This window comes from Talpa occidentalis, unplaced genomic scaffold (assembly GCF_014898055.3).
Source record: "Talpa occidentalis isolate TD23 unplaced genomic scaffold, MPIMG_talOcc4v2.1 talOcc4.4, whole genome shotgun sequence".
NCBI classification, from domain to species: Eukaryota; Metazoa; Chordata; class Mammalia; order Eulipotyphla; family Talpidae; genus Talpa; species Talpa occidentalis.
Window position 1 is genome coordinate 79,715,465 of NW_023604295.1, and position 20,244 is coordinate 79,735,708.

The 20,244-nt window shown below is 37.8% G+C and overlaps 1 protein-coding gene across 3 annotated transcripts in view; it reads right to left on the minus strand.

The window, feature by feature from the left end:
- LOC119256889 (protein tilB homolog) overlaps positions 1-18,158 on the minus strand; it is a 41,556-nt gene extending 23,398 nt beyond the window's left edge. For all 3 annotated transcript variants that reach the window (XM_037524633.2, XM_037524632.2, XM_037524631.2), the window contains exons 1-3: positions 18,043-18,158; positions 10,245-10,383; positions 1,211-1,304 (exon numbers count right to left, since the gene is read on the minus strand). In XM_037524633.2, coding sequence (XP_037380530.2) covers positions 1,211-1,304; positions 10,245-10,383; positions 18,043-18,053 — 244 coding nt within the window. In that variant the 5' untranslated portion in view covers positions 18,054-18,158. The remainder of the gene's footprint in view (positions 1-1,210; positions 1,305-10,244; positions 10,384-18,042) is intronic.
- Positions 18,159-20,244: the final 2,086 nt, after the last annotated feature.

Here is a 20,244-nt window from a genome sequence, read left to right on the forward strand (position 1 = left end):
TAAGAGATGCAAAAATTACACAAGAAATCTATTTTACATAATTTATAATCTATTTAAAGGTATTTATAATAGTTGAGCACATATCAAGGGCTGCAGATAAGAATTCTTCATACTCATACTATCACATCATACAATGTAATATCTCATAGGATGAAAAAGGAATAGTAAAAAATATTGGTTATGTTCTCAAACTTAAACTAGTTAGTGAAAACTTAAAATGAGAACAGCTGGTTTATCTAGATTCCATTTGATGCTTAAAAATATGTAGAATTAAGATAAAATTATTCATGAAGCAATGATGTTATTTGTGACCATGAAATGTAGTAAATAGAATATCCAACAAAGATCACTGGTTAAATAATTTAATATTTGTTTTGTTGTGTTTTGTATTATTATTGGTTTTTTTTACACTGATATCTTATCTGTTTCCCCTATATTCCTCCTATAAGTGAAACCATCTGATATTTTTCTTTTTTCTTCTGACTTATTTCAGTGAGCATAATTCCACATTGCTGTAAATGGCATGAGTTTATCTTTTTTGATTGCTGAGTAAAACAGACAATTATAAACCAGAGACACCTTGCAGAGAAGAAGGAGGGAGAGGGATCAGAGGGAGGGAGGGAGGAGCACAGGGGACTGAGGTGATGGTGCACGGGTGCATTGTTGAAGGAAATTCTATGGGGACTACACCTGGTGGGAGGAAGCAAATATTGTTTAAAAATGAAAAATGATGTAAAAATAAATAAAAATAATTTAATATTATCCACATAATGGAGAGATGTGAACTTTTTAGGAGACATATTGTGGGTGATGTTTAAAAGCATAGAAGATATATGTTCACAATAAATATCAAGATAACTGAAAAACTCAAAAAACAAAATTGTTAAATTTTATGAAAAAGTATGAAAATGCTTTCCAAAAATGATAATAGAAGTAAAAGTCATAGTGACTATTTCTGCATAGTTGAATTATGGATTCTTCTTTATCTTTCTGTTTTTCCAATATTTAATATGAAACATTCATTATTTATATAACTAGATTAAAAATATGCTTTTCAAGTTAGCTTTACTGGATTAATAATTCAATAGTCTTGAAAAAGGAAATTTTCTATTTCCAAGTAATGTCTTATTTTCAAGTAACATCTTTCAATACACAAAAAATATTTTACTCAGTGCATGTACACAAAGAATACATACATATGTTCTTTTACCTTCTCTTACTCTTGGGCAGCGCAGTTGACTTCCTTGAATGTCATGTTGTTCTATCCCTTGCCAAGTGAGGTATTTAAAAGAATCTGATGGAAGCTTTAAAAGAAGAGAGAAGAGAAATTATCATGTGGCAATATATAATTAATTTACTTTCATGTGTAAAAGTAATGCAAATCCATGCCGAGCATTAAGCCAAATTAAATTCCAAGTACCTAATGATATGCTCATAGAAGTCATCTCGTCCAATCTAAATTTTGTATCCTTATTCAATTTTGCACATCTAACAGCTGTAACTGGTTTATATTTGACAATAAATAACAGCAGAAATAAGGATATGTACCCACTCATGAATCAAATTTATATACCCTTTGATAAGGCATCCTTTAATACTTACTGGATATCTCATGAAGAATATTTTTCCATTTTAGAACAGTTCCAATTGTTAAGGATTCTTCATTATATGAGTCCCCAAATCTCTCTAACTGGCTCCAACTCTGCAAGTTATACCCTTTGCAGTTACATAGAACAATACCTTCACATCTGCCTACAGTTTTAAGTGCTTGCTAACAATTAACTGTCACCTCAGTCATTCAATTTCAGTCAGAGATTATGGTTTACAAATGAGTAACTATTCAGAAAGAACACATGACTCTCTTGGGTAGTGTTATAATTATTGGCATTGCTCTTAAAATGAATAATGAGTCTGCAATAAAATATTTCAAGTCTGTTCAGTTTCCTTGTTTTGGACAGCGTATTACTGACAGAATAGGTGCCAAGATCATTTGGGCCATTTTATATTATCCATTATTAAGCTTGTAGTCAAAATTCTAGTACTTTATATAGTCTATGATAATTTCAAGGCTAACACAATGGAAAATGCATATTACTCAGAAAAGATTATCATGTTAAAAACATACACTATAGATTCACTCTTCTGTGAACCAATGCTGTACATATACAAAAACAAACCTAGAATATTTTATTTGACAAAATGTGACTAAAATATTTGGAAAACTGCATTCATCTCACAGAGCAGCAATTCACATAACAAATGCTATGTTTGAGCTGGAAACATGTGTGACCAATATTAAAACAAACCACACTCCTGCCATTAAATAAGCATATAAAATTCTAAATTAAACCAAGTTAAGTGTTTCTCTTTATTATAGGACTTCACACAGTTTTTAATATATGATATATGTGATTCAAGAATACAAAGTGCTCACCTATACTTTTAAATCTCATTCTTGGAGCAGCAAGACTAGCATACCCTGTGCAGCCTCAAAATAAATTAGGATGAGGTAGATTTTATTTATAATTTATCTTTGACCATTTATTTTTATTATTCATGAATGATCTTAGTTGTACCAGTAAATATCTCAATATCTGAGGATTTTCTAACATGCTTCAAGGAATTCACTCATTCAATAGAATTTTTTTTAAAATCTAGTAAGCACAAATAAACTTTAGATTTTATTGAGATATATAATTCTTGGCCTATTCTTGGCTATTCAGTTAGAATGTTGATGGAGGTTCTTTTCTAACCCATTACATGCTTTTGGAATTTTATCTTTTGGATTCTTCTATCACAGAATAAAAATTTCTTAGACATTAAATACCCAGAGTAGTCCACACAGTATGGCCACTCTGTGCTATTTCCTGAGACTCTTACTGGAGAAAAATAAATATAAGCAAAAGCTGTTTTGAGAAAATTTCCATTTTTCAACTGACATCTAATTTTGTACAAAATCTCATTTTATTTAAGGGAGTAATGTACTTGATGTTGGGACTTCTGACATTGTAGGAATGAGCCATTTAATTTTTTTATTTCTGTATAAGGTTCTTAATGTGGTACCCATTTCTTATTAAAGGTATAGTAAATATTTGTGCCTTGCTTATTCTTTTTCTATTTTTTTTAAAAAATATGATAAACCAATTGATTAATCTGTTCATTCAATACAACTTTTGGAGCAAGTATGTTCATTTTATTTTGCTCATTTATTCAAAAATACATATTATATACCTATTATGTCAGGCTCTCTCTCAGGCACTGAGGATAAAAAGCTAAATAAAATATGGCATTTCTCCTTGAGAAACTCACTTTCTGTAATTCGGGAGGGAGAGAAATAACATGTTTAATCCTATGGGATAAGTGGGACAATTATTAATGAAGGAAAGGAAGAAATGTGTTGGAGATGCCTACTAAGGCATGAGGTGCTGAGACAAGAAGAATGTCAAGGTTGTGACTAAAAGAATGGTCAACACAGGCTGGAAGACTGGCCCGTGTCCAGACCACGATGTCCTTTCTTGTGTCAGCAAAGGTAAGCCTGAGAAACAGGCAAGATTAGAAAGGGAGTAGAACATACCTAATAACGCAGAACCTTGGCAGTGAATGTGTGCCCGACCAAGGCTAAATATTAACAGAAGGATTCATTGTCTAATAACTAACATACAGGGGGTGGGGGCTGTTTGTATCAATAAAAATGTGTTTCAATGGGCACTTGAGACACTTGAACCTGGAATGAGAAGAGAGGTCTTGTGTCCCCTGAGTTCTCCTTCTCTTAAATTCTGTTTTGTGTGTGTCATTTCTTTATTCCTTGGTCCTTGCAGTCTATACTAAGTGTATCATACTTTCACTCCGCTTCCAACAATTTCAAGAGTAGATTTGAGAGGAGAGATCAACATGGTGGTGGGGAAACGCTGTAAGTAAGACCACCCATGGGCCTCCCCGGTGGCGAAGCCGTAGAGCGCTGGGTTGCGAAGCTGCCCGTGGCCTCTGCGGCACCAGTTCAATCCCCGGCTGCTCCCCGGCCACCGGAGGAGGGCCCCACATGGCACGCAGACCTCTCCTGCCGCCTGCTGCTCCCCTCAGCAGTGTACTTCGGTCCGTCTGCCTGCTCTGCTCCCCGATCTGGCTCTGGTGAATTCTCTCACCCTCCCGCGCTTCTGACTGTACCCAGTGCATATATAAACAAAACAAACAAACAAATAAATAACATGCCTCTATTTAAAAAAAAAAAAAAGTAAGACCACCCATTAAAAAAAAAGTTAATAGGGAGGAAAAGCGGCAGGTCCCTGTGAGAACTGGGACATGGAAGATAAATAGGCAACTCTGGCAAACTGCCTGAAGAAGAAAGTTGCCATAAAAGAGGACTAGAAGGGAAAAAGCTCAGAACCCTGCTACCCTCCCTGACCCACAAGGTCGGCACTCTCTGACCAACAGAAAGAAGGAAAAAACACAACAACAACAACAAAACTAAAACAAACAACAAGAACAAACTATGCATCAAGCGGGACTGTGAGTGGAAAGGAACTATTTCAGGCACCACACCCTGTGAACTGGAACTGTGGAGAACCATGCAGGAATCGCCGTGGAGGTGAGCGAACAGCTCCAGTTGCCATTAGAAAAAAACAAAGAATCCACGGAGACCTACAAATAGCCCAAGGCCAGCTGGGTGAAGAAAAAAATATAAATAACCAAGCAAGCCCACAGGAGGACAGACCATGAAAAGAAATACAGTCACCAGAGGTCAACAATGACATGGAAGAACTTCTTGGCCTATCAGATAGAGAATTAATGATCATCATGATTAAAAAGCAGAAAGAAAACAAACAGGAAAAAAAATGATTTGAGACAAATAATCACTGAACTGAAGAATGAATTTGAGACCTTAAGAAAGGAAAGAACAGAAACACAGGAGATTAAAAGATTACTAGAGGAGATAAAGAACTCTGGGAAAAGCAATGAAAACAAAATTGATGAAATGGAAGAACGGAACAGTGCTATCGAAGATACAGGAATAAAAAGAGCCAATAGAGAAAAGGAGAGAGAAGTGCAAATGATGCAGTATGAGGATACTCTTAGACAATTATCAGACACCATGAAGAGAGGAAATGTAAGAGTTATAGGCATTGCAGAAGGTGAGGAGAGAGACAAAGGAACTGAGAAATTATTCAAGGAGATAATTGAAGAAAACTTCCCAAGCATGAAAAAGGAGATTCATTACAAATAAACCCCCTACTCCAAAAAAATCTACAAGAAGTCCTAAAGCCAAAACCAACAGAGGAATGAACAAGAAGAACAGAATAAAGCAGGGAATAAATCACAAAAAGACAAACAAATGGCAAACACAGATGCCAACATATCAATATTAACTCTAAATGTAAATGGATTAAACTCATCAATAAAAAGACACAGAGTGGCAGGCTGGATTAAAAAATAAAATCCAACCTTCTGCTATCTCCAGGAAACATATTTAACCACAAAAGATAAACACAGACTGAAAGTAAAAGGTTGGAAAACAATCCTACAAGCAATGGACCAAAAAAGGCAGGAACAGACATAATTATATCAGATGAAATAGACTTCAAATTAAAAAAGGTAAAAAGGGACATAGATGGACGCTACATCATGATCAAGGGGACAATACATCAGGAAGATATAATACTCATCAACATATACTCACCAAATGAAGTGGCACCAAAATATATTAGACAATTCTTATTAGCTCTGAAAACAGACATTAAAGAAAATACATATATAGTGGGAGAATTCAACACCCCACTCTCACCAATGGACAGATCAATGAAACAAAAAATAAACAAAGACACGAGAGCCCTAAATAAAGACATAGAACTCATGGACTTAACAGACATCTATAGGACACTGCAGAAGAAATTAAAAAATACTTTGAGTTGAACAACAAGGAGGACGCCACTTTCCAGAATGTATGGGACTCAGCAAAAGCAGTAATGAGAGGAAAATATATAGTAATACAGGGTTACATCAACAAATAAGAAAGAACTCAAAGAAACAACCTAATCTCACTTCTCAAAGAGCTAGAAAAAGAACAACAAAAAAACCCCTAAAGCCAGTAGAAGAAAAGAAAAAATAAAACTCATAGCAAAAATAAACGAATTGGAAATTAAAAAAAATCCAGAAGATCAATGAAACTAAAAGTTGGTTCTTTGAAAAAATAAACAAAATAGACAAACCTCCAGCCAGGCTCACAAAGAAAAAATGGGAGAAAACACATATAAATAGGATTATAAATGAAAGAGGAGAAATCACAACAGACTCAGTAGAAATCAAAAGAATAATCAGAGATTACTATGAACACTTATATGCAAACAAATTCAACAACCTAGAAGAGATGGACAAATTCCTAGAATGATATAATAATCCAAAGCTGGACAAAAAAGAAATAGAACAACCAGACAGACCAATTACAAACAGTGAAATTGAGGCAGTAATCAAAGCTCTCCCCCAAAACAAAAGCCCAGGCCCAGACGGCTTAACAAATGAATTCTACCACATGTTCAGCAGTGAACTAGTGCCTATCCTACACAATCTCTTTCAAAAATTTGAAAAAGAAGGAATACTACCAAATATGTTCTATGAAGCCAACATTACACTAATACCAAAACCAAACAAAGACAGCACAAAAAAATAAAATTACAGGTCAATCTCCTTAATGAACACTGATGCAAAAATCCTCAATAAAATTTTAGCCATCAGAATCCAACAATGTATCCATAAGATAATTCACCATGACCAAGTAGGATTTATTCCAGGGACACAAGGATGGTTCAACATCCGAAAATCAATCAATGTAACCCAACACATGAACAAAAAGAAATATAAAAACCATATGATAATATCAATAGATGCTGAGAAAGCATTCGACAAAGTACAACACCCATTTATGATAAAGGCCCTTGAAATTCTCGGGATACAAGGAACATACTTCAACATCATAAAGGCCATATATGACAAAGTCACAGCCAATATCATTCTCAATGGCGAAAAGCTGAAAGCATTTATTAAGATCAGGAACAAGACAAGGATGTCCACTCTCACCACTGCTGTTCAACATAATACTGGAAGTCCTAGCCAGAGCAATAAGACAAGAGAAAGACATACAGGGAGGGCCTCCCCTTGTGGCGCAGTAGTTGAGCGCTGGGCTGCGAAGCCGCCCACAGCCTCTGCAGCGCTGGTTCAATCCCCAGCTACTGGCGAGGGTCCCACATGGCACACAGCCCTCTCCTGCCATGCCCGCTGCTCCCCTCAGCAGTGTATTTCGTCAGTCTGCCTGTTCTGTTCCCTGTTCTGGCTCTGGTGAATTCCCTTACCCTCCCGCGTGTCTGACTGTACCCCGTGCGTGTATAAATAAATAAATCTTAAAAAAAAAAAAAGAAAGACATACAAGGAATCCAAATAGGCAAGGAAGAAGTCAAACTATCACTCTTTGCAGATGATATGATAATATATATAGAGAACCCCAAAAACTCCACAGAAAAACTAATTGAACTAATCAATCAGTTTAGTAAAGTGGCAGGATACAAAATCAACATACAAAAATCAGTAGCCTTCCTATACACAAACAATAAATCTGAAGAAGAAGAAATCAAGAAAACCATTCCTTTTATTACTGAAACAAAAAAAAAAATCAAATACTTGGGAATAAACCTGACAAAAGAAGTAAAAGACCTATACAGAGAAAACTGTAAGACATTGTTAAAAGAAACAGAAGTAGACACAAAGAAATGGAAAGACATCCCCTGCTCATGGATCAGAAGAATTAACATTATCAAAATGGCTTTTCTACCAAAAGCAATCTACAGATTCAATGCTATTCCTATAAAAATTTCAATGTCATTCAAAGAAATAGAAAAAATATTGATGAAATTCATATGGAACCACCAAAAACCCTGAATAGCTAAAACCCTCCTGAAAAAAAAAAAAAAAGAGAGAGAAGGGAATGGAGGCATCACACTCCCAGACTTCAAACTATACTACAAAGCTATAATAATCAAAACTGCATGATATTGGAACAAGAACAGACACACAGGCCAATGGTACCAAATAGAAAACTCAGAAATAAACCCACTGATTTATGGTCAACTAATTTTTGACAAAGGAGCAAAGAATATGCACTGGAGTAAAGAAAGTTTGTTCAATAAATGGTGCTGGGAAAACCGGGTTGCTACATGCAAAAGAATGAAACTTAACTACTACCTCACACCATGCACAAAAACCAACTCAAAATGGATTAAAGAACTAGACATAAGACCTGAAACCATAAAATATACAGAAGGAAATATAGGCGAAACACTACATGGCGTGAATCTCAAAGACATCTTTATAGACAAATCACCCAAAGCAGTGATAGTGAAGGCAAAGACAAACAGCTGGGACTACATCAATTTTAAAGAGCTTCTGCATGGCAAAAGAGACAATAACCAAAACAGAGAAACCCCACTGACTGGGAGAAAATTTCTGCACACAACACTAATGATAAAGGACTGATCACAAAAATCTACAAAGAGCTGAAGAGACTCAACAAAAACAAAGAAAACACGCCAGTCAAAAAATGGGCAGAAGAGCTAAAAAGAAACTTCTCTGAAGAGGAAATGCGAATGGCCAACAGTGTAGGGTAAGGTAAAAAATCAGGCTTTTCTGCCCTCCTGCCATCAGTATAGATGAGGGAACCCTGTGGTCCTGAGTGCATGCCTGATGGCGGGCACCTGAAGTGGGTACACCTGCGCTAAGACTGTGCTTTTATAAGGGCAGCGTCACGGGGACACCAGCAGAAGCAGCAGAAGCCGAAAGAGAAGAAGCCCGAAACAGAAGCAGAGAACGCCAGAGAGCCCAGATAGAGTGAAGATTTGCTGGGGGCTGGGAGGACTGCCAGCCTCCCAGCCCCCCAGCACCCCTGCCTGAAACGTACCCGTTGAATCCCAATAAAAGCCTGCAAAAAACCACTGAGGACTCTGACTCCTCCTTTACCCTGTCTGCTGGATCAGAAAACCTGCACCGTGTCCATCCTGCCCCTACAGCCAACAGGCATATGAAAAATTGTTCAGCATCACTTGTAATCAAGGAAATGCAAATCAAAACTGCAATGAGATACCATCTCACACCAATGAGAATGGCGCATTGTAGGGTAAGGAAAAATGTCAGGCTTTTCTGCTCTCCAGCTATCAGGATACATCTATCCTCCAGCTATCAGGATACATCTATACACAGAAACATTAATTCAAAAGGGCACCTGCACCCCTATGTTTATAGCAGCACTGTTTACAATAGCTAAGCTTTGGAAACAACCCAAATGCCCAAAAATAGATGACTGGATCAAGGAGATGTGTACATATATACACAATGGAATATTACTCAGCAATCAAAACAGATAAGCTCATGCAATTTGCAGCAACATGGATGGAGCTGGAAGGGATCATGCTCAGCAAAATAAGCCAGAAAGAAAAAGAAAAATACTGGATGGTCTCATTCATAGCAGGAATCTAGAAAACCTATATAAGGGACCAGGAAAAGAATATCCATAATAAAGAGAAAATCAAAATCAACAAACAACTATAAACCAGAGACACACTATTGGGGGGCAGGAGAGAAGGAATTGGTGTCCAAATGAGGGGGGTGCAATTGTATGGGGAATATAAAAAATAAATAAATAAATCTTTGTAGGGTAAAGAAAATGTCAGGCTTTTCTGCCCTTCCGCCATCAGGATAGATGATGGATCCTTGTCCTGAATGCATGCCTGATGGCGGGCACCTGGAGTAGGGTGTGGGCATAGGTAGATGGGATTCAGCTGAGCTAAGACTGTGCTTTTAAGGGCGGCGTCACGGGGACGCCAGCAGCAGCAGCAGTAGAAGCCGAAGCAGAAGCCAAAAGAGAAGGCGAGAAGCAGCAGAATGAACGCTAGAGAGCCCAGATAGAGTGAAGACTTGCCTCCCAGCCCCCCAGCCAGCACCCCTGCCTGCCATATGCCTGGTGAACCCCAAATAAAAAACCTGCAAAACTACTGAGGACTCTGACTCCTCCTTTACCCGGTCTACATGGGATCAGAGAACCTGCACTGTGGCCAGTTCTGACCTTTACAATCTTAAAAAAATAAAATAAATAAAAAAATAAAAAGAGTAGATTTAAGAAATTTATACATTTATTTGAAAATACTAAACATAAGATAAATATATTTTATTTGCTTATAGTTAAATGAAGGCAAATTAAAAATATTTACCAGAGAAGATATTCCAGAATCAGAATGTGAGTGAAATGCTCTATTCCTTGACAACGGAGCATGTGACTCACTCAGAGTGGAGCAGTATGATGAATTAGATTGACAGGTCTCTTGACTGCTTGCATTTTCACCTGAAGAGCTGAGTGAAAGAAATTGATGAAAGCTTTTGTATATCTCTTTTAAAGTCTTTAATGTAAATATTCTTATTTTAAAAAACAACAGCAAATTATAAGCATCATTTAGAGGAGCTATCAGTGGAGAAGTCTGGCAAAATGGCGGCACAGTTGTGAAAACACAGGATTCACTTCCTTCGTATATTCACAACAAAGAAAATGAAGTCAACAGCCCCTGAAAGAGAAACAGATAACTACAGCATACATCAGGAGGAACTGAGTGGTAGAATGTGATATGAAAATTAAACCGTGTTTGCTGTAATATTGAGGCAGGGCAACCCTGAGAGGGCAGGGAGACAGTCTCTGCTATTGTTGACTAAGGGACAGATGCCCACATGAGACTTGGGAGACCCAGCATTGCCTGGAAAGCGATGTTGTAGGGTAAGGTAAAAAGTATCAGGCTTTTTTGCCCTCCCGCCATTAGGACTGATGATGGAAACCTGTGGTTCTGAATGCATGCCTGATGGCCGGGCACCTGGAGTAGGGTGTGGGCATGCGTAGGTGGGTACACCTGGGCTGAGAGGCTGGGCTTATAAGGGCGGCATCACGGAGACGCCAGCAGAGCAAAAGGAGCGAAAGAAAAGCAGGGGTCACAAGAGAACACTGGAGAGCCCAGAAAGATGAAGATTTGCTGGGGGCTGGGAAGCCTGCCAGCCTCCCAGCCCCCCAGCACCCCTGCCTGCCAGGTACCTGGTAAACTCAGTAAACACCTGAAAAAGACACCGAAGACCTCCTTTAGCCTCCGAGGCCTCCAGGACCCTCCTTTACCCTGTCTGCTCCAGTCATAGAAACCTGCTCTGTGCCCTTCCTGCCACTACAACTGTATCTATTGGTAACTCTCAGCCTATTCAAGAAGTTGAGATTAGTGTAAAACCATATGGAACATTTTGGTTGGGGAATTGATTTAGTGTAGGGGAATCACTGTGAATCTCCACCATGCAATACGCGTACCTGCAATGCTGTAGCAAGCTTGAACGCTTGATGTTCACTGGAGACAACAATTTTGTGTCTTACTGCCCAAGCTTCACCCTAGCTCTTACCCCTTACCTGCACCAGAGCCCTGACTATCTGAACAGATCACTATTTTGCAGTGGTCTGTGAAAAAATAGATCTAATTATTGACTTAAAGATTCTGGGTAAAAGTATCCAGTATCTTGTAGGAATGATAAAAAGCCAATTTATTAAGATATGGAAAGGAAGCACCCCATCACAACTCATACAACTAAAAATGACCAAACGAAAAGTCAGGAAAAAGCCAAAACTAGCAAGCTGACCATGGAACTGAGGCACACAGGAAAGGAGGTGGAGGAAGAGTATTACAAAACAGGAGAGGGGTGAATAAAAAGGAATATGGTGATGGTTCATGGGTGATATGGTAGTAGGAGAACTATGGAGACTACAGGGATGTAAGAAAAAAATAAGAAATATAAATAAATAACCAGGCAGAATATCACAAGTGCTAGGGGAAAAAAGAAAAAAAAAAAACAAAACAGAATGTCAATCAGAACTGTGGAATATGCCTGAAGAAATGATTAAGTTAACAAACATAATCATGTTTGCTGAATTAAGAAAAAACAATGAGTGATATAAAATAATAAAGACTGAGGAAATAGAAAACTATAAAAATACTATAACAAAAAATTCAATAGAGAGCCTTAAAAGTCAATGAACACAAAATAGAATCTGTGAGTTTGAAAGTACAGAACACACAAACAGAACAACAAAGATTTAACAAGTTTAAAAAATGAAATCAGGGCCTCCCTGGTGGTGCAAGGGGTTAAGCATAGCACTGTGAAGCTAACCACAGCCTCTGCAGCATGAGTTCGATTCCTGGCCAGCCAGGGAGGTGACCCTCATGGCGCAGCAGACCTCTCTTGACTCACCCGCTGCTCCCCTCAGCAGTGTATTTCAGTAGATCTGCCTGTTCTGTTCCCCATTCTGTCTCTGGTGAATCCTCTCACCGCCTGTACCTCTGGCCTGTATCCTAGTTCTTGCATGCATAAATAAATAAATCTTTAAAAAAATGAAATCAGTGTAAGAGTTCTTTGGGATAACTAAAGGGATATAATATTAGCATCATTGGGGGGCCCAGAAGGAGAAGAGAAAAAAATGGTATGGAAAATTCATTTAAAGAAATAATTGCTGACAATCATCTTTATTTTATATTTTATTTATTTTAATGAAGTGCCACTATTTTATATTCTTATAAATATGTTGACAGTATAGGATTTCTCCCCTCAGTTGCAGTCACAACCAAAGTACCCATAGTCCTCCACCATAGTATGACCCCATATTTATCTTCTCAGAGCCACCTCAAGCTGAGAAATGAACCAGATACCCCTATCCAAGAGTTCCAAAGAATTCCAGACAAAATAATACCATACAGACACACTCTGTTGAAAGTCAATGGCAAAGACAAATTATTAAATACTCCAAGAGAGAAGAATAACTTATAACGTAATCCAACTTAGACTGTTGTGAGCTTTTCAGTGGATACCTTTTAGGTAAGAAGAGAATGACAGGATATATTTAAAGCACTCATAGAAGTAAGACAAATGATACACTAGGAATTTACTTACATCTTGGATGGACTTTTACATCTTGTCATAATAATAAGCACATTTTTCTAACTGTCTCTTTTTTAAAAAAGATTTATTTATGCATACAAGAACTGGGGTACAGGCCAGAGGTTAAGGGGGGTGTGAGAGGATTCACCAGAGACAGAATGGGGAACAGAGCAGGCAGACTGACTGAAATACACTACTGAGGGGAGGAGCAGGCAAGACAAGAGAGGTCTGCTGCGCCATGTGGGTAGTTCCCTGGCCGGCTCGGAATTGAACTTGTGCTGCAGAGGCTGCGGACAGCTTCACAGTGTGGTGCTTAAGCACCAGGGAGAGGCCCCCACTAATAGTCTCTTAAGACAACTTCTCCCCAGAGAATTTCTCTATATAGTCCGGACATAGACTACATACTTTAGAAAAGTAAACTTAAGGGTACACACAAAACACCTACACACATGAGATACTGAAAGGTCAGCCCTCGCCTTGTGTATCATTCCTAGTGGTGCTACAGTTGCACAATTAGCACAAACAGTTATGGCTAAACTCTCTATTGGTCACCACTGAGATTTCTCCCAATCTTTTAAATTTCCCCTTGTTGGTGGCAAAACTTATTAAAAAGCCAGGTTCCTTAATCAATTTTACTTACTTGGAAATACTACTCAGCCCTTTCACTTAGTCACAATTCAGTTCTCTCTTTATTCACATTTTTATTCCACTGAGATATAAAATGTCTTTTCTGCTTTCTGCAATAATTCTCTGGCTTATTACTCATTGTTATATTTCTCCCTTTCTTCTCAGTAAAGGTTATGTTTCTTTTTCTGTAATTGGTGGTGTACATTATTTTATGCCAATTTTTAAATAATATCTACATTTTTTTTTGTTAAATAAAACTAGAAATCACACCTCTCTTTATTTCCAGCTTCTTTCTGTTCTTGATAGGTCATTTTTTGGTCTCCAAGAAATTTAAGTGACAGCATTCTATATTTTATGGCATAGATATGTCTCTACAACAATTTTGCTTGCAAGAAATTACATATCTCTTCTATATTGAAGTACCGTATAGAAATGTCTTTCATTTTTCATTCATTAACTTTCAAGGATTGCTCCTTGGAAGAACACAGCCATTACATCACATTCTAAAAATAGCATCACCAGGCCTTTAAAAGAAAAATAAAACTATGTCCTCCCCTGGTGGCGCAGGCGGTTGAGCGCCTGCTGTGGAGCCGTCTGCAGCCTCTGAAGCACCAGTTCGATCCCGGCTGGCCAGCGAGGGTCCCACATAGCGCAGCAGTCCTCTCCTGTCGTGCCCCCTTCAGCAGTGTATTTTGTCAGTCTGCCTGTTCTGTTCCCCAATCTGTCTCTGGTGAATCCTCACCCTCCCGCGCATCTGGCCTGTGCCCTGGTTCTTGTATAAATAAATAAATTATTTTAAAAAAAAGAAAATTAAAAAAAACACTATGCCCTATTATCAAGGTGAAAATTATTCCTCCATCAGCTACTAAGTAAAATAAAAAGAATTTTCCTTTAAATATGTCAAAAGCCAGAAAATATATTCCTCTTATAAGTGGACTTGAACAATTTATTAATAGTTTGTATATTAATTCTTAAAATTATTTAAAACTATTTGCCATAGAAACAAAGTAACAAAGACTAGAAAAAGATCATGAAGATTGTGTGAAATTTACTATTCCTGAAGGTGATAAATACTGCTAACAATAAATGAAGTTTTGACAATCAGGGAGAAAAATTTGGGAGAAAGTGTAATAATGTAGTAGGCAATAAACAAGATGAAAATTTAACACAATGTTTTAGGTAATTTGTTTTTATTAAAATACGCTAAATTTATTCAGTGACTGGTGTCTTGTGATTCTAAATGGTAGTAACGGTAATACAGTGAGAAAATGAGTCAAAAGAAAAACTTAGAAGTCTTCCTTTCTCTTGTTTTTTAACCCAATGTATGGGAATTGGTCTTATTTTGCTTTATATATAATCCTTCCAAAGCAGGGCGCAGGGGAAAACTTTTTCATATAATTAATATAGCTGATAAAAATATGCAGTTAATGGGCATTTTACTATACTTTCTGTAGTGTTGCAAGTCTAACAACAATGGTTTCATGGTGAAATTAAGTATCTGCAAGTGAAAAAAGTAACAGAAAATTATATCATTACCTTAATTTACATTAGATGATTTTAGGGGTATAAACCAGAAAATCTCTCTATCTCATTATCCCAATTACTATTAGACATTTATTAATAACAAAAGGTAGTTAAAACATTGTTAGCACAACAGGCAATTAAAATCCCTGCCATCTATCTCTGTACTTCCAGAATGAACTGAAGAATTCATTCAGATCAAGAATTTCATTTAACACTATTCTGATAGTATTTCAGTGGGAATTATTCTTTGAAGGTAGTGTGCAACAAGTGATGAAAACCATAGAGGCAAAAGTTAAGCCTTCAAGAGTAAAACCTATGAGAACACCATTCCAGGGAACATAAAGTTGTTTTCAAAACCTTCTCCCACTTCCCTTTCCCCAAATGAAAACAAAACCAGACACTTGTAGTTTAGCTGGTATATTGCCTTACTCATTTTTAATCTTTGTGCCAGCAGTAAGCAAATAGTTATCATAAATTACAAATCTAAACCCTCATGAAAGGGAGATTAATTTTATTAATGTTCTCCTATAAAGCTGCCAGAGAAGGTACTGCAGCTATAACTGTACAGCATTTGTCAGCAGTGATTTATAGTGTCTTTAAAATAGGTGGCATTATCTGAATTGGCCATCTATTCTTGGTTTTAGAAAGTGTAGAATGGCCAACAAGAAGGAATCAGGCGAGCCAAGAATGTTGGATATAAAACGACAATATCAGTTCATGAGCACCTTTCATCGAAAGATTGACTGTCCTTTAAAAACATGAATTTATAAACCTCTTAAATTGTCTGCTGCAACCAGTGGATCTGTTTAATTAAAATGTCAAGTTGGTGATTATGTAACTTTGTAAGGCAGATGAAGGAGAACTTGGCAGATGGCCTACTTTCTGAGGAACCGCTGAGCTCTTGAGTGGAAGCAGCAATGTTAGGCACACATCATCTGGGAGGGCAGAGGGCACCTTGCTAACACCTAAGGCTGTGAAATTATATTGCATATGACTCAATTTCTTAACATTTCATTTATATTCAAGGCTACATCATGAGATTTACGTATTTAGAGAGGCAAGGAAAAAAAACCACTATCTCATTTTTCAGTTAGCAAAGGGCACTTTTCTTATTTTCTTAAACACCTCCTCTCTCCCGAAAAAATATTGAGCTAAGTTCTCAAATTTTATGGGATTTTGCTAAAACCAGGCATTGCTGAGGTATAGGCTAGAAGAAAATTACCCAAGGATATCAGAGCACTAAATTTAGATGAAAGGAGATATCAATCCAGCCTCTTTTATTTCTTTGATGATTCTATTTATTTTTTAACCAGAATCCCTGTCCTCTATGCCAATATTTTATTCATATATAAAATGGGTAATGATAATGCTAGCTACATGCTAGAGATGGTAAGCAGATAATATAATCTCATAAAATCAGGAGGCTATTTGATTTTATAATGTTAGTTTCTGAAATGACAATTTATGTACACCAGGTTTTACAATTTGAATGCAATAAATTTCAGAAGATGTTTTAAATTAAGTTCCTGGAACTAAACCCATAAATTGAGTAAATAATAATGTACCATGAACTGTTCCGAAAAATGATGTGTTTCACAGATATTCCAATAACATTTCAGTTCCCAATGTCTAGAATTTTAATAGCGATATCTGAAATTATTTAATTTCTGGTTCTAATATTATATATAATAAATAACAATTCTGAAAAATATACAACTAGATTTGTCAGTTCTCTACTTCTGTTTGATTGGACTTTAATTTTATGTAACCCAATTTGTATTCTTTAAGTTTTGCATTTTCCTATTCTTGCCCCATGCACATTTTATAAACACAAATAGGCCCCCAAATTAAGTTACAACAGAAGTAAAATAACACATTTATCATACTTCTCCAGAAGGAAAGTTTGTCTGACATTCATATAAGCAAAACATATATGCAAATACTAGAAACAAGGAAGGACTAAGATACCTTTATATTCCTTCTACAAGGTTGTTTAGAAATTATTATAACTTTATTATAAGCATGTAGCTGCTACTGACAAAGTTATCAAAGCTTGAGAAATGTTTTGCTATTACCTGTGTTGTTAACATCTTGAGAATTCAACCCCATAAAACAATGCAAAAAAGATTATAGACACTATAGAAAATGTTTGAAGCAGATCTTGTGTATAGAGATAAAACTATAAAACCCCAAATGAAATTATATAGTAGGAAGATAGTATGAATAAGACTCTTGCTTCATGTGCAAGAGAAATGTGATTGAGTAAATATTTGCACTAAGGAAATTTTTTTCAAATTTTCCTTTCATTCTTGTCTCCCTCCGTCCCATCCAGCCTTCCTTCCTTTTTGTTTTCTTTGTCTTCTTTCCTTTCCACTTTCACTCCTTCCCTTCCCCTTCAAATTCTGAACATTAACTTTCTACTTTTTATATTGTCTCTAAAACAATTTTATAGATTCACTAGTTCACAAATAAGCATACTGATTATAAAGATTTTTGGCAGAGTTTTGTCCAGTTTCATGATAGCAATTTCATTTACACAAAAATAATAGATAGTGAACAATATTCACTAATACTTAATAGATATTTTCTTTTGGATATCTTAACTATTTTCCCCCGGAAATCCACACCTGTTCTCTTGAAGAGCCCTGAGTTGTAGACATACGTTGATAAAACAGGTAGTCTACCTCTCTCTGTTTACAATGAACACAGAAATTGAGCTGTTTCTAACCAGTAGCATTAAGGGAGAGGATGGTGGTAGAGCTTGCTTCTCAAGCATTCATAATCAGTAACAGGTTGCATGACTTTATATTTTTAAATGGAATTTAACCCTGTAACAATATCTATGCTTATTTATTTCTTTTCTTTCAAGTAATGACTAAGGTTACTTTGAACATTTCATTTTCTTACCTTTCAGACATGTCTTGTCAGTGCATGAAAGTTTCTCTTGTCCTCACAAAGCTATTTTTCTGAAGACATTTTTCACCACATTCCCAGGAGGGGATATGAGAGCTGGCCACAAGGAATCTGCAGCCGCTGGAGGGGGGGGGGGCGGGTTGGGGGGAGTCTACCATATATTCCCTGTGACCAAGGAAACAAGCGGTAACCTAGCAACGTGTCTATTCAGGAGGTATTGTTACCAGTGTCTTTGAGCTCAGCCAAGGGATTCCTGTGCTCTTGGAGCAGCCATAAGTAGAACATTGCTCCCAGGGGGTTGTGAAAACTATGGTGTAAATGATCCCTGAATAAAAACATAAATGATAACAGGGCACAAACATCTAAATCATCCCTGAAGTTTGCTGTCTCAAGTCTATTATTCTTGAACTTTTTTGCATCTGGTTTGGGTTTAGTTGGAGTGATAATGTATGATATATCCCTTGCTATTTGGTTTCTTGCTTCTCTTCTGTAGTTTTAGAGCTAGAAGAAAGAAATAATAGATTCTTATTTAAAAGCAAATGTTTGCAACATTCCATAGAAAAGGGAATGTTGCGTTGCACTGTATAGTCATTCATCGATCCAGCTCAGAGTGCTGTATAGATTTCACTGTGAATTTTAAGTTAATTACCTGATAAAAGTCCTCTAAACTTTCAACTTGCATGTCTCCTTTCCCCACAATAGAAAAATGTTACTTGTTTTTGTTGGAGTGATCCTTGACACCCCCAGGCCCAAACAGGGCTAGCCAAATGTGGCCAACATGGCTGTTGTCCATTTTTTCCCATCAGGAGGTGGGGACTAACAACGCAGCAGCCATCTCTGCTGCCTGATATTCCAAATGGGACTCAGGAAGCCAGTGGGCTCCTGGAAAGGGGGCAGAATAGTGCAGCCATTTTGGGAGTCTTTCTAAAAGGAAGGGCCTGTGGGCTTTCAGGCTCTATATTGCCAGGAAGGCACACAGCAGGTTTTCAATGATCGCAGCGGATGGGTAAAAAAGAGTCCTGGAGCCCTCGGTGGCTTTCTCAGGCTTTTACTGAACTTTTACATGCAATGAAGCAACCAGGTACATGGCAGGCAGGGGTGCCTGGGGACCAGGAGGCTGGCAGGCCTTCCAGCCCCCCCCCACAAATCTTGACTCTGGGCTCTCTGAAGTTCTTTCCCCCCTTCTTTCTCTTGCTTCTGCTTCTATTGGCAAATATCTTAATACTGCAGGCGTGGCCCACAGAAGTAAACAACACAACTGAAATTAACAATGTAACAAAATACAGGTGCCCACCATCAGGCATGCAATGTTAATGACAGGAAGGCAGAAAAGCCTGAAAACCACTTACCCTACAGGCTCCTTACCTCAAAGTGCCCCGGGGTGGCTCATCCATACTGGCTAGAAGGACAGTGGACATGTGCCTTCAGTAGGGCACAGCTGGCCTCATCCCCCACATCAGTAGCAGTAGGTCTCTGCTGCACCCTGTCAACCCCTCATGTGGCGAAACTTGGTCAGACTTCTCCCTACCCCAGGCCCAGCCCCCAGCTTCAGACCCTGCCAGCCACATGCAGCTTCACCTCACCATCATTCTGTACCTGAACACTCCCGGCTCCCATAGTTCTCCCTCTATCCTGTTCAAATATATTGATTTTTTGTTGTTGTTTGGCTGTAGGAAAGCTCCTTTTTGTTTATAGCTGTGTCAGAGAGAGAGAAGGAACTCAGGACCAGTGACAGAGCTTTTGGCCCATTTGGTTTTTAGACCCTGTGCCTGGTAACATTTTTGAGAGCTGAGAGTTTGTCAACACATGGAAAACACTCCCATAGTCTTTACTGCTTCTGAGAACATGACATATGGGAAACCATTTTACTCAAAACTTCATTTGAAAACAGACTTGCCTATCTCCCTGGTGGTGCAGGGGTTAAGTCTTGTGCTGTCAAGCTATCACCAGCCAGTGTGCCCTGAGTTTGATCCCCAGCCAGGGAGCTAAACTACAGGGTGCAGCAGACCTCTCCTGTCTCCCTGCTACTCCCCTCAGCAGTGTATTTCAGTATATCCGCCTGTTCTGGTCCCCACTCTGTCTCTGGTGAATCCTCTCACCACCTCCACCTCTGGCCTACACCCCAGTTCTTGTATGCATAAATAAATGAAAATAAATCTTTAAAAGAAAGCAAGAGACTTGTCACGTCTAGTAAAA